General features: G+C 36.3%; 2 protein-coding genes across 3 annotated transcripts in view; one reads left to right on the top strand and one right to left on the bottom strand.

Moving 5' to 3' along the window:
• Positions 1-2,492: 2,492 nt before the first annotated feature.
• wdpcp (WD repeat containing planar cell polarity effector) overlaps positions 2,493-26,604 on the top strand; it is a 97,766-nt gene continuing 73,654 nt past the window's right edge. The window contains exon 1 of one of the 2 annotated variants that reach the window (XR_013819360.1): positions 2,493-2,689. Coding sequence is in view for 1 of the 2 variants with exons in the window: in XM_079852761.1 (XP_079708887.1) it covers positions 2,674-2,689 (16 nt within the window). In the remaining variant the exon portion in view is untranslated. The remainder of the gene's footprint in view (positions 2,690-26,604) is intronic. The other variant, XM_079852761.1, reaches the window with a different exon arrangement.
• On the bottom strand, positions 4,702-26,290 carry ugp2b (UDP-glucose pyrophosphorylase 2b). Its single transcript, XM_079852767.1, has 10 exons — positions 25,817-26,290; positions 21,118-21,251; positions 19,057-19,164; positions 13,985-14,170; positions 12,313-12,446; positions 9,216-9,513; positions 8,751-8,948; positions 5,800-6,042; positions 5,474-5,578; positions 4,702-5,389 (listed from the first exon to the last, which is right to left on the bottom strand). Exons 1-10 carry the CDS (start codon positions 25,833-25,835, stop codon positions 5,282-5,284), a joined length of 1,533 nt encoding a protein of 510 aa, XP_079708893.1. The 5' UTR covers positions 25,836-26,290; the 3' UTR covers positions 4,702-5,281.

The following is a 26,604-nucleotide window of genomic DNA, read 5'->3' as shown; positions in this document are numbered from 1 at the left end:
CTGCTAAAAGTGCTACGAGCGACTATGAAGCTTGATCCCGCCAGACATATTAGCTCTTCTCCTGTGCTTAGCCCCCCCCCCCCCCCCCCCCCCCCATCCAAATTTGAGGATGCTTCTTTAGCAAAGTAATTCTCCTTCATCTCCTCCTGTGTGAGTGTTTTTCTAAGTATTAAACAAACTCAGATTTGTTAGACACATTTGACTTTTTAAAGGGCATCGCTCGTTTGTCTCAGTAGAGACGGCGTGTAAAGGGCTTTTTCATTTTCTGTTTATTTGTTTGAGTTCTTTGACTTGTCTTTTGTCACTTTGGTCTAACTGGTCTGCTTGATCTTAGTCTGTGTCTGTGTGTGTGTGTGTGTGTGTGTGCGCGTGTGTGTGTGCGCGCGCGCGCGAGAGAGTGTGTCCCTGTGTTCTGAAAAAATCAGAATGCATAAAGGCAAGTGCTGAGAATGTTTCTGATTTACCATTTTGTACCAACTTTAAACAAATAAAATCTTAAAAAGCATGTTCAGTATGTCTGGGTGTTAAGTTTTTCTCTCATGGTCACATGAGGCCAAGATGGTCTTAAACCTATGTATAATATATAAGTTCCATGATATTTTTTTCTTCTATTTTCCAAATTAATGTTGTTTTTTAAACATAGATCTTTAAATTTCTGAAATCACAAAATTAATTGTGGTAAATAATTATATAAACAAACTTCACCTACACTGACTCCCAAGTTTCTGCTAAAGAAGTTGGTTAACTGTTCACAATTTGAATCACTAAGTTTTTTTTTAGTTTTGTCTGTGTGACTCTTTATGCAAGTAATACTTTTGTGAATTATGAGTGATTCGTTTAAAAAAGCAAAGAAAGGCCACGGCTGCGTCGGAAAACTTGAAAACGAAAAGACTTGTAGCCTCGCTGCCTTATTAGGCAATGACTTTGTAGGCAGCGTTTCGCGTTTGCGCATGAGCGAAACTCATTTCGGAGTTCGGACAGACTTCGGAGCAAAATAGAGCTTTGCTGATGCTGATAAGATAACTAAGCGAATATTTAATTACTACAATAGTATTTTCTCGTTAGAAATAACAGCAGAAGTGGAAAACGTTGGTCTAAAACGTACATTTACATAGCCTACTAACTCAGACATAATATTTATATTATACTAACTTACCAACCGCAACTTTCAGACGCCATCTTTACTTTTTACTTTTTTTTAGCTCACTTGTTACAGAATGGAAAACAGGATTGTGGGATATCAACGAATATCAAAAATCGATCCGATGAAGGTCAAGGTATCCCAGGAGACAGGAAGTAAAGCTAACATTTCACTCGGACGTGCCTTGATCTTGCCCTTTCCTACTATGTTTTCCTCGGGGACGCGCAAGCCAACGGTTAATTCTGCTGTGGTTGAGGTGTGTTCACGGGCGGAGCAAAAACTGACAATATACCGCCAAAATGTAAGTTGCTCAATATTAACTTATTGTTTGAACTGTTGTATAAAAAAACCCAGTATAACACTGCACGTATAATACTGTTAAACATACATGTTAATAGAGAGATCAAATATCCAACTTAAAATACAATTTTGTGCAATCATAAGATGTAAAACATTTGAAAAAGTATTTTGGTCAAGCTTGGGTCAACCATTTATTAAATAAAACCAATGAAATGCTTCTAATTTACAGGCATTGTGTAATTTTTTTTTGACAACTCATGTTCCTTTGTCCCAAAAGCATATCAGTTAGTAAATTATCAGAATTGTTATAAAGTGTGATAGTTTCGTTTATTAAATTATTTCTTTTTTTGAAAATTACCAGGGTGGGCCACAATTCAAAGTGGGTGGACCCAGGCCCACTCGTAGCTTCGCGAATCGCCACTGTCAGGTAAAACGTCTGGTAATTACGGTTGAACGCAGCATAAGCTCAATGTTTTGGTTCAGGAGGAACTGTAAAAGGCGCTGCTGTTTCTTTGTGGCAGTTTTTTTTGTGTTCAGAGTCGGACCTAATGCAATTATTGGACGAGCATTTTTTTGGTCCTGTGACTTCCAATGAAGATATTTGTACATGTTTTAATATTTACAACACTTCTATTATTGATTGCTATCAGGATGTGAAGAGATTTTTAACCAGTAGGCTATATCAAAAAGTGTTTACCGGTATGAAACAAATCACCAACCCTACTTTTTAAACTCATTGCCTTCTGGTGTGAAAGCACTTTGCAAAAAGGGTGGCCACAAGGTGGCGGAATAAAAAGACTTTTCCTAATGTCTTAACTTTTTTTCCTCAAAGTTGTTTAAAACGAAAGAAAAACTTCCAGTCTAAATGATACTTTCTAGACTAATATATAAGAGATATGTATGTCAGTACATTCATTAAAATGTCCCAAACATGTAAGGGTTTAGTAGTCTGGATGGGGAGGTGATATCTAGTTCAGCTGACCCCAGATCATACGGTGGATTTTCTGGCATTATAATCTGTTGAGGCAGAACATAGTCAAGAAAGTCTGGAATAGCAGAGCACGGCTCAAGTTTCTCACCAAAGAGCCTTTTTTTTAATGTGTTCTTAGTTTTGATAGGTCTGTACTTACTTACATAAGTGGCCTCTCCGTCAGCAGAATGAGGGCAGCAGCCAAAATCAAGTCATGTGATGTCCTTCAGGGATATACAGTACTACAACAGCAGAGTGTGTGATGGATCAACACAGATGTGAGTACAACCCAAACTCCCACCTATTTTTTGACTGTGCTACTTAAGAGACAGCCCGTAAAATAAGATTAAAATCTGCATCAAGAAGCTTAACTATGTAATATCTTAAGTATAACGAGCCAATATAGAAAACCCCAAACTGGATTACTTTTTGAAACATGGATGCTTTTCCAAACCTCCCTCAAACAGGCCCGTTTCACTAAGCGCCTCAGGAAACTTTATAGTGCATACAAATGAATGAAAAAAGATGAAATATATATAATCTCTCACTCTTGATTACAAATTAAATTCTGTATTTACTGTACTAATTTGCACATAATTCAACCTCTGTAAATAGATTAGTAGCAATGACAGCAGAAGTTTCTCTTAGTCTACTTAATCGTCTTTACACCCTTTCTTTGCTTTCATTTGTTCGTTTTTTTCCGTATGAGCCTAAAGCAAAATTAGGCTATTTAACGTCAGCATGGCATTTGAGGTTAATAGTCCCCATAACCCTCATTACTGACCTGAAACAAGATCATGAAAGTCCCATATAGTCATGCTGAGTTAACAGTGTGTGTTCAGAGGTGTTCTCAATGGATATTGATTTCAGTCGGATTGTTATTATTGGAGCAGCATTGTGCACAACAGTGGCAGTTGAATTAGGATGTTTTTGCATTTGAATTGTTGTATGTGGTAAATGTTTTTACATGTCAACATTAATAATATTAGCCCATCACTGCTATGATAATAAGCAACACTTTCACCGAAGTGTGATGCAAAAAGGGAAAAATAACTTAGTACTCAAATCACCCCTAGATGATGAAAGCACATTGCGTGTAATGTTTTTATTATCTTTTTACTTGGATATTTTGAAGCTACTGTTAAAAAAAAAAAAAAAAAACTTTTATAATTAAATTTTACAACTAAATTAAATATTTAAAATAGTTAAATGGTTAAAAAAAAGTGTTCAGTTATAGAAATTAGTATTGAGAATCGTTATATTCACTGGTATTAATAATGACTACTGAAACACTAAACCCTGTACTGATAAAAAAGGATAAAATTCATTGTGATACATTGAGAATGCACTTGAATCGTAAGACCAGTAAAGATTCACGCTTCTAAATAATAGAGGCTATTTGATTTGAAGATTAATTTATTGAATGAGGTAATTTGCATCATGCATTCCTGTGCAATGGATTCATGGAACTTTTCTGGTTGACAAACCTCTACTAACTACTAACCACCACCAGACTCTGTAAAGCAGATGTGCGGTTATTATATCAGAATAGGATCTGTAAGACCCATTTCCTGTTTTTGCTTCAAATGAGCTCATCTTGTGACACTAATACAGTGTTCGCCAAAATAACACTTCATCCCCATGTGGTTCTGTTAATGTGACAGGAACTGATTTCAATCCAAAACACTCATAACACAAATGAAAGTGGATTTTTAAAAATTCATCGGTATTGTACGTTGGACATTTAATTTTGCTTGCTCATTTCCCTATTTTTACAATGAAATTACCATTGCCGTCATCTAACGCTCCCTTAAAGTTAGGCTAATCTTTAAAAACACCAATCATTTAATAGCACTGTTTAATGTATCTTTAGCAAATCTCAAAATGAATAGGCCTACCCATGTTTCATACTAGTACACATACAATTTCAGGACCTCTTTGATCTTAAATCACCAATGTGTGTGTGTGTGTGTGTGTGTGTGTGTGTTTCCTGCTCTGTGTGCAGGTTATTAAAAGCAGGTTTAATGCTTGGCTGCTTTCACATTAACGGACCAGTGGAACACAATAACCTCCTGCCTCCAGGGAGTCTGGGAGGCCTTGTGTAGAGCCCTTAAACACTGCTGCAATGTTAGACGCTCTTTTTACTTTCTTTCCCTTACTCGTACACATACCTGTTCCCTCGATTCCTTATTCCTGTTCATTATTAACTATCAATAACAAGCATGTGTGTTTAATTTCCAGGAGTTTCTGTGAAATCCACTTTGAGCAGAAATGAAGATACATTCACTGCTAGTGTTCTGTTACATATTGCACTTTATTTAGTTCCATAGAACTTTCAGGATCTAGAACAGGTTCTAAGACGGAACCATCAGCCTTCACTGTCGCAGAACGCTTATTGCTTTGCACTTTTTATTTCACATTTTTGAGCACGTAGAACAGAGGACGCTGACCCTGGAGGATCAGTTTGCGATGCCATAGATACAACGAGAGAAATACTTAATTCTCAGAGTAAAAAACGAAAAACAAAACACAATAAAAAGACTTGTGTTACACATTGAATTTGAGAACCACTAAAGGAAAAACACACACATACTACTACAAAACTAATGTCTCTGGAATGATGTGGAAGTTGTATGGTGTCTGTGGCGCTGTGTGTGTGCTGTGTTCAGCACCATTGATGGAGGCTCTGAGAGTGGCAGGTGTGGGTTGGTCATGTGATTTGGCATCCGGGTCACTACACAGATGTGCTGTCTTTTATTTTCCATCATGGAATGTTGATTCTGTCTCCGTGGTTGGTTATGATGATGAGGACAGTGGCAGGTGTGGATCAGTCACGTGATTCTGCATCCAGGTCACATGACACAAAGCCTTCAGTGGTCCAGGATCCGAAGGTTTCCGGACACTATTTTGTTTTCCAGCATAGAGCCAGCCGGAATGTCGATTCGGTCTCCATGGTTGGCTATGATAATGACTGTTCCCTGGAGAGGAGAGGAATAATCAGACTGTGCAACATCCTGCAAAAAACGTCTGATTGCAGAATTTAAGATGTTCCTTACTATTACCTTCAGTGAGACGTGCTTTCCGAAGGTCACATCACCAGACACCGTCAGGTGATCCAGCTCTAGCATGTCTGGAATGCTCTCGAATCGTGAGATATATTCCTGAACCTGAAAGACAAGAGAGAACTGGATCAAGGCTTGCTAAGTATTAGTTGAGAGTGATTGTTCTTTAGAGAAACAAAAGCTGAGATCATGCTGAGATTTCTGCCTGGCAGACTTGGTAATGTCACATTGGTAATGTGATCGTGCCTACACACTGTGTAGTGTGAGAGGAACACCATGTGTTTTGAATGGATCATTTGTTGTGAATGCTTCATTAGGTGCGGTACCTTGGTAAAAGAGCTGCCCAGTTTGACGTGAGGAGTTGTGGGAAACTCGCGCCTCTCGCTCATGGTCAGAGACCCTGCCTCCAGGCTGTACAAATTGGACATAACCAGTAGGAGGTCAGATGTGGTTTTGACAGGCAAGAAGCGGCTACGAGGCACGTTAATGCCCAGGGCATTATCAAAGCACTTGATGGCTGCACCCACCGCAGTCTCTAGCTGAATGACATTCAGACCCCCGTCTATAGTCTGAGAGAGAAAGAGAAGGATTTTAAACAACAGTTTTGTTATTCTCTTAAAATTGTCAAACAAATTAATTATTTGTACATCACACAGTCGCCATAAGTTAGTTTAAACTTAAATTTAATAATAATCTTAAAACATTATATTTATATGCAGGTTTAAAAAAAAAAAAAAAAAAAAAAAAAAAAATCAAATTTTCAGTGTAGTCTAATACCCCACTGTGTATAAAATTGGACCTAAAATGATTTTTAAACCTTAAACGGATTATTGAAAAAGAAAAGAAAAACTGTAGGGTGGGGACTTGGTTGTATCCATTAATCGAACTAAATGAGTGGAGAAGTCGAGCATACATCATCAGTTGTCACTCCAGTTAAGACATTTTCATTAAAAAATTACATTGTGAAAAATAAAACATATACATGGATGAATCATTCACAATAAGATAGATAGCATGCATTTAGAAAACAGGTAGGGTGAATTTTCATTTCAAGTTCATATTCATGTTATTTGTCAAGTAACCATGTAAATGGCGGTGAGGAAGTGAGAGGTGCACTGCAAGCACTGTGAAGGCGATCTTGGTATCACACAGGCAGAAAAAGCGTAAGGTTGACAGGGATAGACGTGGGTGGGGATTGGATGTAAAGAAATCTAGAACAGACTCTATCTATATTAGAACAGACTTCTGCCGGGCCTCGGGGGAGAAATTGTGCTACAATACGAAGCTCTGCTGAACTGTGTACTACTTCACAAAGACACACTTAATTGGTTATCTAAATGAGCACATATCATAGAATTCTATTGATTTTATAGAATGCAAATTATAATTATTACACACTACCCACTTTGCATTAACCAGACGCAAACCTCTTCTGTCTTAACCAGCTTCATGTGTGGAGCAATTACTTGTCACTTGTAAACTGGAAATTCTGCATTGCGTTTGGTTCGGGCACAGTGATAGTGAAAATGCTATTTTATGTATCGGTAGTTTTTCCAATTGATGAGGTTCCTGTAAATTTGTCCCCAAAAAATTTGTCCCCAAAGTATAACTATATAAACTGACACACACAAAAACACACCTCATCTTATGGTTACCTTTCAATTCTTTAGTCTCCTGTGATACACTGAGAACAGAAAACCCAAAAGAAATTGTTTATAAATGTACTTTTTAATGTCAGTTGTAAAACCCTCCATAAAATCCCCTGATCACACTCTGAAGCCTCGGCTCAAACTAGATCCCAAATGATTCTCCACTCAAATCAGATATTGGATATGGTATAAAACAGACACTCAAACACAGTCTCCACAACATTAGCTTGTTAAAGTGCTTGTGTAAAGAATAGACTGTTAAATAAAGATGAACAATGCGTCTCCGCTTCCTTCCACTGTAAAAAAATGAAGCCAAAATATCCCAGAAACAGTCATTGCAGTCTGCGCAGTAATGATCCTGAGGTGGACCCGCGGTATGAAGCTCATACTTCTGTTTCCTCAAACTCAATCGCAAGCCCAGCTGTTAATCATGACGTTACACCCCATTTTTTATAGCATCAAACATCTAACTAAACCCCAACTTATTAGAAAAAATAACACTAAAAATGACAGAAACCATCTTAGCAAAAAATTATTTGAAGTGTAATTGGATTTTTACTTTGGGTCGCGTCCTATTTGATTATATGGAGAGGGCGGGGCTTATGACCTATACTTCAGCCAGTCACCAGGGGGCGATCAAAATGCTTTGGCTTTACTTTTCAGGACATGTTTCACACTTGATGTAAAGCAGGGGTGTCTAAACTTGTGCTGGAGGGCTACTGTCCTGCAGAGTTTAGCTCCAACTTCCCTCAACTCACCTGTCTGGAAGTTTCTAGTATGCCTAGTGAGACCTTGATTAGCTGGTTCAGGTGTGTTTAATTTGGAATTGGAGCTGAACTCTGCAGGACAGTGTGGCCCTCTAGGAGCAGGACCGGTCACCGCTGGTGTAAAGGGTTTTGTAAGTGGGTTTGATTCAGAAGTGAACACTCTGCAAAGGAGACTGCTGAAGCGCAGTGTTACAGGGTCCCATGTGGCCTGATAAATTAATTATGGTCTCACCTAGGGTTTCAGAAGTGGTAGTGTAAAGAAGAGGAAGACCAGGGAAATAAAACAGAGGTTTCTGGTGCATAGCTAGAAATCGTGCTTTACAACAAAATTAAGAGTGACTGTTGGGAGAAAGGAAGACTTGACAAGGGAAATTAAAACTTCAAAATAAAAACCCCCCAGAAATTCAAGTGTCTGGTCTAATAGCCGTTCAAATAATCATTTCATTATTATTACATTAATTTATGCATTTGACAGACACTTTCGAGTAGCAGCACAGTCAGAATAAGAAAAGTCACATGTAACCATGTCAATTGCAATGAATTGGCTAAACCCAATTTAAATTCTATTTGATTGTAAGAGGTGGTTTAAACCGTTTCTAATTAATTTGATAGGACATGTAAACACTTGATCTGATTTTGAACTGAAACTGGATTTGAAATAAAATCCAATGCACATAAACGCGCACATCTACCTGATCGCTTATTTAGCGTTCATGTAAACAATATGTTCAGATTCATCAATCAAACTGATTTAATTCCAACTGAAACAAAAAGTGTCTATGTAGATAAAAGACTTGTAACATCCTGATTTTCCACACAAGCTGCGGTTCCTGAAAGTTTTTACAATTAGAGTTTTCCTACCTTAGGGTTTACTATGATTTCCATGTCCATGGCATTCTGTTCCTGTAGTCTCTGTATGGCAGATAGGGAGATCCACAGGTTGTTGGTGTTGAAGATCTTAAACTTGGTCACTGATTTAAATTCATCAACATGAGCCTTGGGAACCTGGGCGATCTCCAGTAACCGAAGCTTACCATCATACTGAATGAGCGTACCTCCCTAGACAACAAAAACATGCAACATTCAAAGAAAATACAACAAACATAAGCCTCGTTCCCCACAAATAAACCTCATTTATATACATGCATGAACAAATCTTTTACCCAAGCCAATGAATGTAAATGTAAAACCCTACCGAAGTAAATGCAAATTATTGAATTGCTTGGACAAAAGAAAATATAAATGTTCTGAGAATTTCTTGTTACACAAGTCACACTGTTGTTTTGTACTACTGTACGATATCACTCACAAGTAATATTCTCTCACCTTCACATCTGCTCTGGTCTTATCTGTGACCTCCATGATAAACTCACAGCGTTTGCCATTTGGCTGGCTCACCAGGTGATTCAATATACACAAGTCTACCGTCGCGCCCAGGTTATCGATGTTGGAGACAAAAATATACTCCTTCCCTTCAGCGATGAGCTGCTCCAACAGACCAGAGTTATAAAAGCTGGCGTAAATGTCACCATGACCAGGTGGATACCACACATCTGCATTCTCTCCTGTCATACCCATGTCCGTAGCGACCGGCAACAAAGACTCCTTATTTATCCGTGGATACCTGCAAAATTCAGAGAATGAAGTCTGAATTTCTAATATAGATTTGTAATACTGAGCATCGGACTTTAGTTTAACTAAAACTAAAAAGTTACTAAAATGACTAAAACTGAAATAAAAATATATTTAAAGCACAATATATATAGAAGAAATGACAAAATCACATAGCAAAATTACTAAAACTAAGTAAAATAAAAACTGGAAAATATAAAAATAAAAGATAATTCTAAATATTAAGAAATACTATACAAATAATTCTAGAACAACACTAGTCCATAATATGAAAATGATTATCACTATCATGTCAAAACTTTATTTCTGCGTCATCACTAAAAACTATAAAGTCATAAAATAGATCAAATGCATAGATAAAATAGATGCAAACACACACATAGTGTCAAAAAGTGTTTCCTCTTTACAGAAAGAAAAAAACATGCCTTGTTTATGATTATAAGCACAAAGAATACACTGCTTTGCTTATGCAAATGTATTCTCAGAGGGGCTCTAAAATCTTCTCTGGCTCCTGCATTTCAGGCTTATTCAGGTCAAATGAAGCCAGGGAAAACATCTGACGTTTTATGTAGCCTTCATCCTCCTCCTCTTCCTTTCATCACATTGTCTCTTCCACAAGCTTCAGCTTCAACCGGGACTGAGTATGTGCTGTCTTTTAGCACTGTATTCTTCTAAATATCATATTTAACCGTATCCCACGAGTGTCTGTTGTTAGCTTTGAGATAAATTTCAACTCTGACAAGTCCATTAAATATTAACGTATCCCTATTATTGCTTAGAAACCTCATCAATCTTTAACTTTTTTTTACAAAACTTAAGTGTTTGCAGGCTAAGGGTCAGCAGCATGCATTATGAAGGTGAAGAAATTCAGCTTTTTCATCCTGCGCTAAAACCTGAATGACAAAATGTGTTTTTGTTAGATGTGTGTGGTAATGCGATGTCATCAGCTGAGTGGTATTTTGTGCTCAAACAACATAAATATCATATTATTGATGTGTATATATCTGTGGTTTGTGTTTAGTTAGCTATACTCAGAATACTTGCTGAGAAGTCAGATAAATCTTGAAAAGATTTTCCTTTCCTAGATATAAAAACTATGAATAAATGCAGTTGCATGCCCATTCAAACCAAGGGGGCAAGAGCCCCATCAAAGTTTTTTTCCAAAAGGATTTGAATGCAGCTTCCAAAAGACAAAAATGTATATTTTTACATTTGGTCAACCCTTTGAAGCGTATGATCACACTAGTGTGATTAGAACGCTCAGTGCATCATGTGGTCAACTTCTAAATTTAAATCTGCGTTCGCGCTTTAGCTGAACCAGAGACGGACTGTTTAGGGTTTTCAATCATATAATGGTAATTTTATTTTTCTGACATTTAAATACAGATAAGTACTAGCAAAAACACATGTATAGTTTGTAAAACTTTGGAGCAAAAAAGCGTGCGGGTGGTTGGGGGAATCAGTCCAAAATTTTACAATATACAGTACTGTGCAAAAGTCTTAGGCATGTTAATATCCCCACCCCAAAAATGTCCCCAAAAATGGTTTTAAGTCAGTTATTCATATCTTTTGTTGTAGTGTGTCAGTAGGAACTATCAGTTTATATTTCCAAACATTCTTTTTGCCATTAATTGTAATAATCCAGTGAGATTTGTGTATGCACAAGGAGTCTGACAACAGCCGGTATGATCTAATCTCACCATCATCGAGTCCGTCTGTGATTATATGAAGAAACAGAAGAAACTGAGACAGACTAAATCCAGAAGAACTGCGGGAAGGTCTCCGAGATGCTTGAAGAAACCTTCCTGCAAAGCTACCTGAAAAACTATGCGCAAGTGTTCCTGGACAAAAGCCGTTTTAAACCAAAGGGTCGTTACACCATATATTGATTTGAATTAGTCAATAGAAGTTAAATCATAAATAAATTCAATTTATGATTTTATTTTTGAAAGCATTCTCACTTTACAGCATTTTAACACAAGTGCCAGTACTTTTCACAGTACTGTAGCTTTGCAGGAAGATTTCTTCAAGCGTCTCGGAGACGTTCCCGCAGTTCTTCTGGATTTAGTCTGTCTCAGTTTTTTCTGTTTCTTCATGTAATCACAGACGGACTCGATGATGGTGAGATCAGATCATACCGGCTGTTGTCAGATTCCTTGTGCATACAGAAATCTTGCTGGATTATTACAATTAATGGCAAAAAGAATGTTTGGAAATGTAAACTGATATTTCCTACTGACACACTACAGCAAAAGATATAAATAACTGACTTAAAACCATTTTTGGGGACATTTTTGGGGTGGGGATATTAACATGCCTAAGACTTTTGCACAGTACTGTATATATATTTTGTTTCCTTACGTTAAATTGACTTTTATTTAATCGACCAAACTCAGCGTACTGATGGAGGACTTAGGTTTGCAGGACTCCAAAGAACAGCCTCTGATTCACAAAATGCGCTGAGATAAGGTGCACTTTGCCTTGCGGTGTCAGTGTTTATATGCTTTGTTTGTTTCTGTAAGCTACAAAATACGTTGAAGACTGAACTCCCCACCCAAGTGGTGCCCTCTCAAAAATATGCATTACATCCCTGAATAAATGAAACATATTTCTATTTTAAAAATGATATTTTTAGGTTTAGGTTTGTATGATTATAATTAGCTTTATTTAAAAATAAATGTACGATTATTTTATGTCAGGTAAACACGTGTGTGTGTGTGTGTGTGTGTGTGTGTGTGTGTGTGTGTGTGTGTGTGTGTGTGTGTGTGTGTGTTTGGGGGGGGGTTAATACCTGCTCTGGTTGAAAGTGTGTATCTTGACCCTGTGGTGCGTGTATTTCTGTAATATCTTCTTGGTGTCTTCATCCGTATTGAAAGAGTTCATTAGCACCAGTGGAACATCAGCGTTATATGTTTTATTCAAATGCTGAAGAGACCAAAGAAAAAAAAAATTACTATCTAATCTCTACAGTTAGACTGTTGTGATGAATATGGTCAATAATTTATCAGAACAGAAGTATTATGTGAATTGGCTAATATCAACAGAACTGCAATAAACACAGAATATATATATATAAAAAAAGATGCCTATTTTTGGAGTAAAGTTTAAGCCAAGTCCTAGACACCAGTTTCAGCAGTAATTATTTACATATTCAGATAAATTAACAGAAACCCTTTCCTAAAAAGACACAAGTGTCCAAATAAATGCAGATGCCTTTCAACATAGCACAAACATACATAAACTATCTTGTGAAAGTTTAGTCACACAATAAAAAGTTTAAAACTTACATTTTTTACAATCATACTAGGGGACAAAAACCTTCCACTAATTGAAGAATTACCCACAAACACAAACAATTTCCCTGTATTAATGGTACCTGTCCAAATAACTACAAAGTTTTAAAAAAAAATATGCATCATACTCTTTTAGAAACTGTTGGATGTGTTGACAGATTTTAGGTCCTTTTCCTGCAATGAATGTATGCCCATAAGTCCAAGCCAAAGATAAGCCAAATGGTATAAACTGGCCTAAGGGCTTGCTAAAAGCCTGCCAAGCACAGAAACGACAGCCTGCATTTCTGTGGGAGAAGGACAGATTACCTATTTACATGTACTAATAGGCCTTATTCAGTGAGCAGGATATCTGACGACATGAGGCAGGTAAATGGTCTGCCGAAGAGACACTGAGCTGAGTGTTCTTCAGCGAGGGCGTCCCACAGGGCTCAGTATTCTGCCCCTATCTTTTTCCCTCTTGCCCAGAACACAGCCCTCTCTGTTTTGGTTTCACCCTAAGTTCTCTTTCATGCACACTACCTACAGTCCATGGCACTGAGAAAAATAACCAGCACAGAGACTGTTTCTCCTGGTGTAAAATGCTTGCTCTGTATAAATGATGGAATGTGCCTGTGTTTTACAGCTGTAGATGAGGAGAGCAAGAGAAGGGAAAGACAGAGGAACATATGTTTGTGATTTAAGACTTATGGGTGGAGGTCTATTTGCTCACTTTCAAATCTCTCAGACAGCTGCTGCTTTTTCCACAGCTGGAGTGATTTATATTTCTTTGGGTTCAAATCTGAGAATCTCTCCTATTTGAAATACATTTACAAGAGACAATAATTGAATGTGTGTCCTCTACAGATAAAAACAAAAAAGGATATTAGAAAGACATTATCTTGCGAAATGTGCAATGAAAAAATGCATAGAATTGTAGCAATTGTTTTTTTTACCAAAAACTGATTACATAATAAAATGTAAATTATATACAGTAGAGAGGTAATTTTCTATTTTATGGAAACAAATAAACTAGACATGTTTAAACCAAGGGCTCGATGTTTGGCTTGTTAGCATGGCCACTTTAGCCCCTGCTGAACAACTGTCATTGAGATGAATGGGAAGATATTATAGACCTCCATGGATTAAACTATTAAACACAGTACTGCAAGCTGTCAGTGTCATGTGACAAACCTCGATCTGTTGGACGGTCAGATCCAGAAAGGTATTCTCGTTACGGACACTAATCAGGCTCTTGGGCCCTTTGCAGCCCATGCTGGTTCCCAGACCTCCATTCAGCTTCACAACCACCAGCTTATTCAGACTGTCCGCTATGTTGTCTGGTATACCCTTCACCTTAATCTTATCGTATGGCTGGATCTGAAACAAAGACAAGAAAGAGAAACAACTCAGCAGGGCATACAGTCGTGCTCAAAAGTTTAAACACCCCTTACATAATCTGCTAAATGTTAATTATTTTAACAAAATAAGAAGGATCATACAAAATGCATATTATATTTATATTTAGTACTGTCCTGGATAAGATATTTTACATAAAAGATGTTAACATATAGTCCACAAGACAAAAAAAATAGCTGATTATATATATATATATATATATATATATATATATATATATATGCTCCATTGTATTGTATCAGTTGGTAATAACATGATACGTAATTATTGCCATATTCATATACCATAGTATTCATATGTTAATCCGATGAATTCCAAAGAATACCATTTGCTGTTTTGTAATTTGGTTCATTGTTTCGATTGGCTTGGTTAATTCCACTCTGTGCATTGAAACTAGGTCATACACAACCATGTAGTTAAAAGCATCTACTCTGTATTGACTGCATTATTACAATGCTTTTTTATGGCCAATAAACAATAAATAAATAAATAAATAAAGCATTCATTATCACATCTGTTAATACTCCTGGATTAAAATCATTCAGTAACAGCAGTGATGAATGTGACTGTTAAAATGTGAAAGAAAATATTCAGTAGTATTACAGAGAGAGAGAGAAATAATAATTCTGTATACACATAACTTTTATAACATAACTCTTCTGAAAGCATTCAACACACTTTTTGCTCTTAAAAAATAGCACTTACAATTGCACTAGTGCTGTACTACTTGCACAAATTCGATACGGTAACATTACTTGTATTACATTACTTCCTGTTTAATGCTTCTGGTTGTATCTCACTAAAAGGGTTTGCTAAATTAACAAATGTAAGTGATTTTTATCTGCCTCTACCACGATTGTGTCCACCTGCTTATTGTTCTGTTAGTCTATGGGCCTTATTCATGAAACATGAGCAGAACAAATTTCTGTGTAAATCATACATACAATTATTTTTTTTTAAAACTGTAGCAATTAATTTAGTGTATAATATACATATGAACAGATTTACAATTTAGACCGAAAATTGTTCTGCTCATGTTTCATGAATAACACCCAATGTCCTTAAACTCTGATCAGGCATTGTTATTGTTGTGGTAATATGGGTTAAATCTTATTTTTTAAGTCTTAAGTTTTTAGTGTGTTCTCAGATTAAGCAGCATTTAAATCCTTACTTTTGAGACCGAAATTCAAGACAAACAAACACACACACAGTATATTCTTAGTTCATACTACATAATATAGCTGAGGTGGAATAATTGTGCCAACAAAAGGCACATGACTAAACCCGAATCCAGTTCTAAACTGCTCTAACACCACTTCCCCCAATGTCCTAAACGAAACCTGTCTGACTGAATTAACTAACCTGTTATCAAGAGAACAACAGGAATTCCTAAGAAAAGAAAGTATGAGAGACCTGAACTTCAAAACAATGTGACGTGTTCTGGCAGCCATATTGGTATTCCCTACCGACAGCCAAAACCTTGACCTAAAATGATGCGATTTGCAGCTTATCAGTGGGACTTTTCTGGCAGGATAAGCAATATATAGAAATCGTTAAGATTTCGACACAGGTACCTGACCTAACACAAAATAGATTTATGCATGTAATTATCCAGGAAATATTAAGCTTGAACATATATGGGATTGTTAACAGAAACTTATTTGAATATATTCAATAAATATTACAATACATACTATACTACTATACTATACTATACAAATATTACAAGCCTCTACTACTATACTGCACTATATTGTATTAAAAGTAAGTTGCTGCCATAAATTAAGTATAATCAACTTGGATTTTTAAGTCATTTCAACTTAAATTACATTAAACAATTAAAAAAATGAGTAAAAAAAATTGCTTAACTTATTTTGGTGAGATAAAGCAATGTAAAAACCTATGTTGTCAAAACTTATTTTGGTTTACGTTATCTTGCTCAGAGTGACAAAGCTTCATGTCTTTAAATCCATACGCAGTCAGCTTTATTTCTCAGAATATGCTGTGAAGCATGTATATTATTTCCTGGCTTTTTGTTGACCAACGTCTACTTCAGACTCTTAGAGAACTTGTTAAAAAGCCACAGGTCAGCTCAAATTCTATGGCTTTGCATATGAATTAAGTGTTATTTGTATACCTTGTTAAGTCGTTATCTTTACTGATTCAAAATACATGCCGTTATTGAAAACACTGAATCATTTACATTTTCTGTATGAATAAAAACAACATTATATAACACAACATAATTACATAACCACAGTGAATAACTGTACATGGCGAATTAAGTTGTATGTGCATGCCTTACAAAGCATATCCAGATTTCAGAAGAATCATTTTGACATTTGTAATACAAATCTTGAGGTGTCTTGTCCATCAGCTGATCTGATATTCGCTACTGTAATGAAGATTAATGTAACTTTTAATAAGCAGGGGAAATTCCTAACTTTAAAAAAAAATATATATTTTTTTTAAATGTTTACGAAGTTTTCTTTGTAAGAATGTACAGGGAGACTTCAGATATAAAAACGCTCACTCATTAGGTAGTTTTCTCATTAAAATCAGATGATTTCCAATTAATTCACTAGAGTGTGAGAGAATACTAGGGAATACCAACATGTGGGGCGAGGCGGCTTCACTTTTTGACGTCATGAGCAATCCAGTCATTTACTGTGTATATACAGTAGATCAGTGGTTGAGTCAGGTTAATTATTGGTTCTGGTTTAGCCACATTCCATTTGCTCTACACTCAAACCTGTTCACACATTCACAATCATATACACACACGTGGATAATAAAACCTCACAGCACCCACAGCGTCACAAGACCAGAATCTAATTCGCACCGTCAGAAAGTCTGTTTGCATCATAAGCACATTAGAAGAGCTTCTCCCGTCTTGCAGAAAGAGAGGCTGATGAACAACTACAGTGCTCAAAGGTTCACAGAAGTAATAAGGCATTTGACGATAAACATTACCTTAAGATCATCAATCTGTGTGCAGTGCGTTTTTAAATGTGGAGTAATTACTGTGGTGAATTAAGGCAGGAAGACTTGAACTAGACTCATTCAAACAGGAAGGATAACATCCCCTTTGGTATGCTTACTGACATGCAAATTATGAAACAGACTTGCAGGATAGTTCCTGCATTTAGGAATCCTTTGCTGACACAGTGCTCAACAATAATGATGAGTTCAGCCAGTTCAGCGTTCTAAATACTCCTTACCTTTGTTTATTATGCGTTTTTATGTCTTGCAAACAGGAACTTGTTTTTATGAAGTATCGAACACAGTTGTTGCTACTTTTGCTGATGTAAATCTGTCAACAAAGTAAAGTTATTTAGGTGACACAAGAAAAAGGTCTTGTGATCATCTTGGAAATATCAGAAAAATTATAAATTAATCATGTTTTTATTGTACTGCATGTCATCATTTCCTGCATAAGTGTTTGAATTGATAGCTGTTAAAAAAAGGTTAATACAAAAAATATAATCATAATTTTATGTAATAAATAAAATGTATTAAAAAAAACAAATATATTTAAATTTAAAATGTGCATTAAAATGCAACAGTTGAGCTAATCAGGTTTTTGAACTGAGATTGGGTGGGAAATATCATGATGAACTCAACATAAAATCAGGGTAAAGATTTCTGGGTAAAAGTTCCAGTGACTTGATGTTTTTACACCACAAACAAGTCAATCAGCAACTTATCTTGGGTATAATATATCTAATGGGATGACATTGGTCATTATTACAGCAAACATAAGGCATGATGTTGCAGGATCCAGAGGGCAAGTTCTGGCAACGACTGGTTAGCCTTTAAACAGCCAGCAGATGTTTAACGGAGAATGAGTTTTTTGGGCAAAGACAGTTTCATAAGGACATGTCACAATGACAGAAAATACTGCAGTACATAGAGCCCTTCCCTCAGTTCCTCATCCCAAACCAAACATATTGCAGTAATTTCTCCAACAACAACAACCTCACCTTCTCCAAATATCATTAAATTGATATGCAAACACACAATACAGTACATGTAACGGTCAAATTTACTTTTTGAGTCTGAAAGGAGCTTGGTTTTTATTCTTGTCTTGTATGTGCACTCAAAACAGGAATTTCTGGAGTGATGTATTTAATATCCTGTTCAGATAAACTTGCTATATGCTGCAGACTATAGCATCAAACATTTCACAAGCAGTTTCATAGTATAGCCTGCATGTGATTCCTTGTGGAGCTAAAAGGCTTGCGTGTGGGTTTCTGGCTCTTCCAGAGCATTGCATAATCATCACAGACCCAGAGGAAAGCAGACCGACACTGGATTCTTTATGTGAAACACAAACACACACAGCCAAATCAAATTAGGAGACACTTTTGTTCGCTGTTTGTCTTTCTTACACCCCCCCCCTTGCCCACAGACACAAATCAATGTCGAAGCTTTATTTTTAATTTTCCTTGCACACACACAATCATTCACACTATGTCTATCTACAGGCTAATACTTTAACTCTAGCTGGACCCAAAGACTTTGGATACTTATGTATTTAAGTGTATGAATGGCATAAAAATTAATTCATGCTGGAATGTGGGAAGCTTTTAATCATAGATGGCTAATTCCCAGAGCCTGAGGCGATATTAATGGCAACACATGAGACTCAAAGCAGAGGCTCTGAGTGCCGTTCACCTCTCGGTTTTAATACTTGAAGTGTGTATAGACATACTAGGCTTGACTTTCTCTGCATATTCAGCTTATAGGTCTACAATCAAAGCAACCAAATGTGGGCTAAATTAAGAATCCAAGCGAGTGTAAGAAAGAAATAGGCTTGAGTACGATCAATCACTTGCTTATCTTACCGAGTCCTCAGGGGGCCTGTTGATTTTTGGCCACTCTACTGAAGGTCCCTTCACCTGCAGAAATCGGTGGAATATCTTCCTAAAGCCTTCAAAGTCCTTCTTAGACACCTGGGGAAGAGAGCAGGCAACAACAACAAAAAAGTTATTGAGGACTGTCCTGTTTTCTCCTTCTGAGAAACAAATACTTAAAACTCAACCTATTTTGGCAGATGATGCCACTATAGGCCTATCCAAGAATGAACAATGCATTAACCTCCATAACCAGGCCATAACCTTTATTGACATTAGACACTGAGATATTTTTTCAGAATAGTGGTGAGTCAAAAGGAATTTCTCAATCATTCAGTACTTAAACTTTTACATTTGCCTTTAAATTTAAGGACATCAGCATTTTACCGCTTCTCATTTACTTTAAATGGGTGACGTCATGCATTGCTAAACTGAATTGTAGGTTTCGTTGCCCTGCGACACTGCCGTTGCTAGCTCAGTAAGCAAGTTCTGTAGTACAAGTAAAAAAGTTTACATTTTGAAATACATTTTAAATATTTATACATATTGTGAACTATTATTACAATTTAAAACATATTACTGTTTTTTCTACAAACGCAGCCTTGGTGAGCATAAGAGACTTATTTCATAAACATTAAAAGAATCTTACCGACCCCAAACTTTTGAGCAGTAGCATTTATAAATAATATTATACGGTCAACACTTTACTGTTTGATTAATAATAGACAGCAATAGGTCTATTAGAATTAACTAATTAACTGATCTAATATTTAAACACATATCCCATTTTCGTCCCACCTGTTTTGCTTGTTTAATGTTTACATAAATTTCAATGCATTTTGAACAGGAAGTACATTAGATTTGATTTGATTCACAGAGCGCGCACACACACACACAAATACGTTTGTAAGAGTCAAAAGCAGCTGCCTGTGAATCAGAAAACACTGATGACAGACTGGTTTTATTATTATTTTTCAAGAATCAATGTGGTACTGTACCAGTGCTATTGATATCCCTACTTAAAAGGCAAATATAAGGTTTACAACTGTAAACTGATGACTTATCTTTACGTCATCTTATCATACTTTATTTGAACTAGCAGGGTGTGGGTTTTAATACGTCATTTGGCAGTAAATGTTTGGGTGGGATTATGGGAGTCTGTGTGTTACGGAGAGGGAGGGGTGACACAAGCGGTCAGCATGTGTCACGATGATGACGGCTAAGTCTGATTATTACCATATGGTGCTGAGGAAACACTGGGGTGAATCACCAAACAGCTCAGAGTTTTACTATCTGACGTGCTCAAATTAACTCTACTAACTGAGAATTTCAGTGTAGCTAAAGAAAGAAAAATGAAAGCAGGGTAAAAGATGAACAGAAGGAAGTGTGTAGGGGCTGAAGAAATGCCAGAGAGAAGATGCATCATGATGAAGCCAGTCTCATGGTGAGACTAATTAAACATCAGCTCAGCAGTGCAATGAAATCTCTCCCGTCATACTGGCACGTCATTCATCAGCTACAGCACTCAGACGGCACCCAAAGAGGTTTCCTCTCATTTCTCATCTTTGCTCCCTTGTCATTTCTAAATGCACTAAAAATGTGAGACTATAAAAAAAAAAATGATGATTTCTACTTTTAATTAAAAGCACACTCACTTGAGATAAAAACTCCAGTCATATCAGTAGCCTAATAAAACAGGTTTTATTTAACATGGAGCAGGTTGGCTCTTAGTCTGACATGTTGAAATCACATAACCAGCCAAATACCTCTAGCTTAAATGTAAAAAAAAAAAAAAGTTTAAGCAGCACAAACGTTAACAACATTGATAATAATAATAATAATAAAATTTAAATAATTTTACTGTATTTTTGATCAAACAAATGCAGCCTTGGTGAGCATAATAGACTTCTTTTTTTAAAACATTCAAAAAACTTACAGACACCAAACTTTTGAATAGTTGTGTCTATAAATCACTCTTTTTATAAATCCTAAAAAAAAAAGTTAGCTGAATTTTTGAAAATGTGTTGAATTTTTTGTAAGCTTGTATCTCACCTCAGCGTCTGCACCTTTGGCCGTGCTTAAGAGTTTCTCCAGCTCAACATGCATAGAGCTCTCCAGCTGCTGTCGCATCACTTCCTGAAACTGAGCCATCCCGTAGAAGTTGCTTGGTAACTCTTTACTCAGACCTACAATTGAAACCACACACTTTAATGTTAAAGTTTTTCACATAATTTTAATGACTTGTGATGAGTCGTACCAATAAAAAATACAGTTGGTGTGTCCAAACTTTAAATACAGTTCCTAGATAAATCTTTTAAATAAAATGATTTGTAATAAATCTTATTTGCAGTGATAATATGTCCATATGATAAGGAAGTTGGCAGCTTTTATTGATAATTGTACATACCACTGCCTTACTTCTGGCCCAAAATGAAAATACCAGAAGGCATGAAAGCACAGATACAGTTAATCCTCAAGAGCATTTAAAGAATGTAAAACACACATTATCAATGGGCTCTGGGTTAATTTACTGTATTGGCCATTAACACTGACTGTACTGTAAGGTGTGACTCAAGACTTCCCTGTTCTACCACAAATACACCCCTTTATCCTTGAGAGAAAGGGGACAATAGAGAGGTTAAACCACATTATGTTTGATTAGGTTTATTCAATAATAGATCCTGAGCTTGAGGTAGCGGCCTTCCAACTCTGATTACCTTTAGACATCAGCTTTTATATCTGTCATGTTCAAGTGTGCTACCTTCTACACTACATTTCCAGCTACCTGACTGAATCCCGCTTGACCCCATTTTACTGTATACACCCAATCTAATTAATTCGTCTGCCATTGTGCCAAAATAGGCTTTATGCTGAATGTCACATGAACAAACATTAAAACAGGTCTAATTGCATCCGCTTGTCAAAGAAAGCCTGGCTAGTTATTTTTATTGTTGCCGTTTTAATCTATTTAAATATCTAAATGTTAGTGAGAAGAAAAAAAGAAAAAAACTTTTAGATATAAATCTGCATATGTGATGGATATCGGTTATGCTCATCTTTGCTTGCTCCTTTTAAGGCATCTTGAGTAAACGGCTTTATATTTAACATAGCACATACAAAAGACTTGAACCAGTCCAGAAGCAATGAAGTTTGTTGCGCATAACCCCCAATAATTATCTTCTCACATACTGCCTGGCATGTGACATTTAACTTCTACAACAGCCTCTAAGTGACATTGTCAGCCAGCGCATTAAATAAGAGACCATTTCTGTATTTCTCAGGATTAGTATTTGTGCTTTTGTATGCTGAAAACACTCAGCAAAACAAAGTGTATGTCACAATACGATAGATGGCTCACGATACAGCAATTCTGCGATAATCAATATATTGCTAGACAATCCCATAATGATACATCACAATATCTGTCTAACTATAAAAACAAAATACCAGTGAAAAGGTTAAGTGCAGGTTTTCTCTCTTTATTCAAGTCCAAACTGTTAGAAAACAGCACAAAACGTTTTTCAGTCTGTAAATTAAATTGAACATTTTAAGTAAATAAAATTTTTTCAGTGAGATCAGAGTGATTGCTTTGCATGTTTGCGGTATATAACCCATGAACTTTATTTTTACCAGGCATTTCTTGTATATCACTTACTCTTTGTCAATTTTGTCTGTCCCATCAATGGTATAATAGCCAAAATGGGTCCAGACTTTGGACTTAAACGTGGCTGGGGCATCTATTATTTTACTCACAGTCTCACACTGCTGTCCGCCATCCTGTTTAAAACCTCTTTTTCTTAAGCTAGTTAACTTATGTTCCTGTTTCCCTCATTCATGTGTTGAGGGCCACCTCGAGAAGCCATGACGTAGTGCTGCTGGGAGCAGAGAAATCTATTTAGAATGGCTTATTTTATTAATTAAAATATCGATATTTGGCGCCAGCATATCGATTCTCGTATCGCTTCTCGTATCGCATGGAGAAAGACAACGATATATTGCCCTATCGATATTTTGTCCCACCCCTCCGCTACTGACTAGTATTTATACTGTAGCGCCAGTCAAACTGAATAGTTGTGATCTGCTATTCTTTCATTTGCTTCGGCATTTATGGGGTTAATTCGTTGTATTGTATTGTTTTGATACACTGTAATCCTGAATAAAATCTTCAGTGAGCGAGATATTCTGTTTTGTCATTAGCAAGACACAACATTTTAATTTTTCGTTTAATTTTATTTAAAACGGCACTGCAAATGATAATGTATACATTTTTCATTTTATCGAAAAGGATGAACAATGAGAACAACATTGACAAACAATTCCTAATTCCGTTTACACGAAACACCGTAAGTCATCCTTTGTCAATTATAACTGTGGTAACTCGAAATACTTTTCTTAATATGCAAAAGTTAAAACTGTGACCCAATCATAGCAGTGGGCGTTTACTTCCAAGTCTTGCAAGCGGCACACCTATCAGTGTTTGAAAGAGAGGGTCAAAAACAGGATAGAAAACAGCTTATTACTTCTAAATTAGGTTGTAAAGAAATCTTGCTAACATTATAAGTGGACCTCAGAGAACATTATCATTATCAATACAAAATGCAGTTCATGGCCCCTTTAAAGAAGACAGTGACAATGCAAAATCAGCTAACAGGATGAGCAGGGGTTATTTTGCATTAATAACTGGCTGACTGTACATTATTTCACGTACACAGCTATTTACCAAATAAATTAAAAAAAGGACAATAAATAAGCTCTAATGTCATAAAGAAAGACAATGGAGGGATGCAGGAAGTATGATACTACCAATACTCTGGGGGTATTTTGTAAAGGTACTCTGTAAAACGGATAACTTGAAAATTGCCATTAACAAATGATTGTACCAATACATCAATAGTTCATCTCACCTTCACAGCAAAGAAAACATGAAAGATAACTAGAGTGCTCAGCTATTTATAGCCATTAACTTCATTATCACCAAATGTGATAAACATTATCATCAAATGTGCTCTGCATGGGTCAAAGTGCATCCACGCTCTGCACTGTACATCCAGAGGTCCAAAAGTCTGAAGCCGGGTGCACACTGTGCGATTTATAACTGTCCTTTACGATTGTTCCTTGTCAGACTGTACGAACATGTACACACTGTAGTAAGTGTCACACTGTAGTAAGATCTCAGTTGACATTAAGGTGATACTATACGATGACGATGAAGACGTGTTAAAAACGGACGCACACAAGAAAAGTCGTCTGGAGTTTTACATCAATCAATGACACGTTTGGTGACAGTGGGCTGCATTTACATGTGAGATAGAAATGTTGGCTACAAAGAAATCTCCAACGTTGATTTTGGTCATGGCTTGTCTTGAAAAACAAAGACAATTTGACTCGTCGTAGGAGAAGTCACACAGCAGGACTGTGAGTCAAATCTTCTGACACTGCCAGAATTTTGTCAGAGGTAAAATTTGATCACAATGGTCATTAATCGGCTGTCAGTGAGCAGGTCAAACTAATGATCAAAGACTTCAGACTTTAGCCTAGGATCAGAGGAATCTTTTAGGATTTGCTAAATTTGTCTCAGACGGCCAAATCATGGCCAAAATCAAACAGTGTGTACCCGGCTTAAACAACTAGAGAAAATGCTTCATGCTTTTATTAAAAATAATATTAAGAATTTGATTGAAAATGTACAATTGTATGTCACTCTTTTGACTGTAGCACTCAAGCTCAAACTGATGATCTTGTTCTCTAGTATGATTTGATAATGATTTAAAGTAAGAACAGCTGATCATCTGTACAAAAGAATAATCATCAGCAAGTGACAGTAAAGTCATTTATAATGTTTCAAAATATTTCTATTGCAAATGAACACTGTTCTTTTAAATGTTCTATTCGTCAAATAATCCTGAAAAAAGTATCATGGTTTCCACAAAAATATTGTCTTCAAAATGCATAAGAAATGTTTCTTGAGCACCAAATCAGCATATTGTGAAGACTGGAGTAATGGCTGCTGGAAGTACAACTTTGCCACATTTTTCAATATATTAAAATATAAAGTTATTTTTAATTGTAAAAATATTTCACAATATTACTGTTTTTACAGTATTTTTGATCAGATAAATGCAGCCTTGGTTAGAATAAATAATAATAATAATAATAATAATAATAATACGAGTGATAATAAGAGACTCCTTTCAAAATAGTAAAAAAATCTTATTGACCCCAAACTCTTGGTAGCCTATATGTTTCTTAGTATCATATCTTTTAATTCCTAAAGTTTTTAATTTCAAGATTTAAATTAGTACTGTACATCCGAAACACTGTTGAACGCAGACAGTCAGAAGACTTAACTCAGCAACTCCTTTAAATTAAAAATATCTTTAAATTAGACACTTTCAGGCCAAATGAATAGCTGTCAGAGAACCAGACCTCTAACAGCAAAACCAAAGCGAGGAATGGACCGACAGTCTGGAGAGGTCAAAAGTCTATGAAATGCCCTACATAAACGCTTTAATTTCTGCAGAGCCAGATTTCTAGAGCAACTTTTTCCAGTCCATCAGTCAAACATTGACTGAAGGGTCCATTCAGCTCTCACTCTCATCAGGATTCAACTGACAGCTTTTACATCGTGCGGTAAGATCCAGTTGATCACTAGTATCATCTAATTAATCAAGATATATCGGGAAAACCAATACAAACTTAAAAGTACTTTATAAGTACAAAAAAAGAAAACAGGATTAATTAATGATCTTACCTTCAACGTAAAGCGACATAGTGCTACAGTATCTGTCCTCTAAACTCAATGAAATGCAGTTCGGTTCAATATCACAACAAAAATAATCCTGTTTTTTCTGTCATGGGAAGAACAGCAACATTAGATACCGTCCAGTCGGGATGTGACGCTTATTGGTATTAATAATAATATTAATAATAATAAGACAGAAGGTCAGCTGATCGATTCTCTCATTCTGTTCACGAGCGCTTTCCTGTCGTCCACCGTTCACACATACTCTCTCTCTCTCTCTCTCTCTCTCTCTCTCTCTCTCTCTCTCTCTCTCTCTCTCCTCCCACTGACTATCAAGTAACGCAGGGTGAATAAACGACTGCCTCCTTGACCTTTACTCGCGCGCGCGTTTATTGCTCAAAGGAGACGGTGTTAAAAGGTGAAATAATTATGTGTATCTCTGTGTGTGTAAATATAGGAATTGCATTTGTGCTCAGCCCCTTTCGGTCAGTCATTATTTAACACGTCACACTATTCCAGTCGCACTTCCTCGATCACATCCTCCCGGTTGTCTTAGGATCATTTTAAAGATATTAGGGCCAGATTTGTTAAGTTTAGGGGGTAAAGGACGAAAGATTTTTATATCACTATATTCTATACTAAGAAATGAGTTGTTAGAAGCTGCAATTGTATCATTTATCGTGGACTTGACGCGTTATTGCAGTATTTTACTTTGCAATCACAGAGCAGTGATGTTCTCTCTATGCATAAACCCATAGCAGACGCTTGACGTTATCATTGCAACGAAAAAACGTCGA

Source organism: Squalius cephalus, assembly GCF_949319135.1.
Source record: "Squalius cephalus genome assembly, chromosome: 20".
Taxonomy (NCBI): domain Eukaryota; kingdom Metazoa; phylum Chordata; class Actinopteri; order Cypriniformes; family Leuciscidae; genus Squalius; species Squalius cephalus.
The sequence above is the reverse complement of the archived record's forward strand: the minus strand, read 5'-3'. Positions and strand labels throughout refer to the sequence as shown.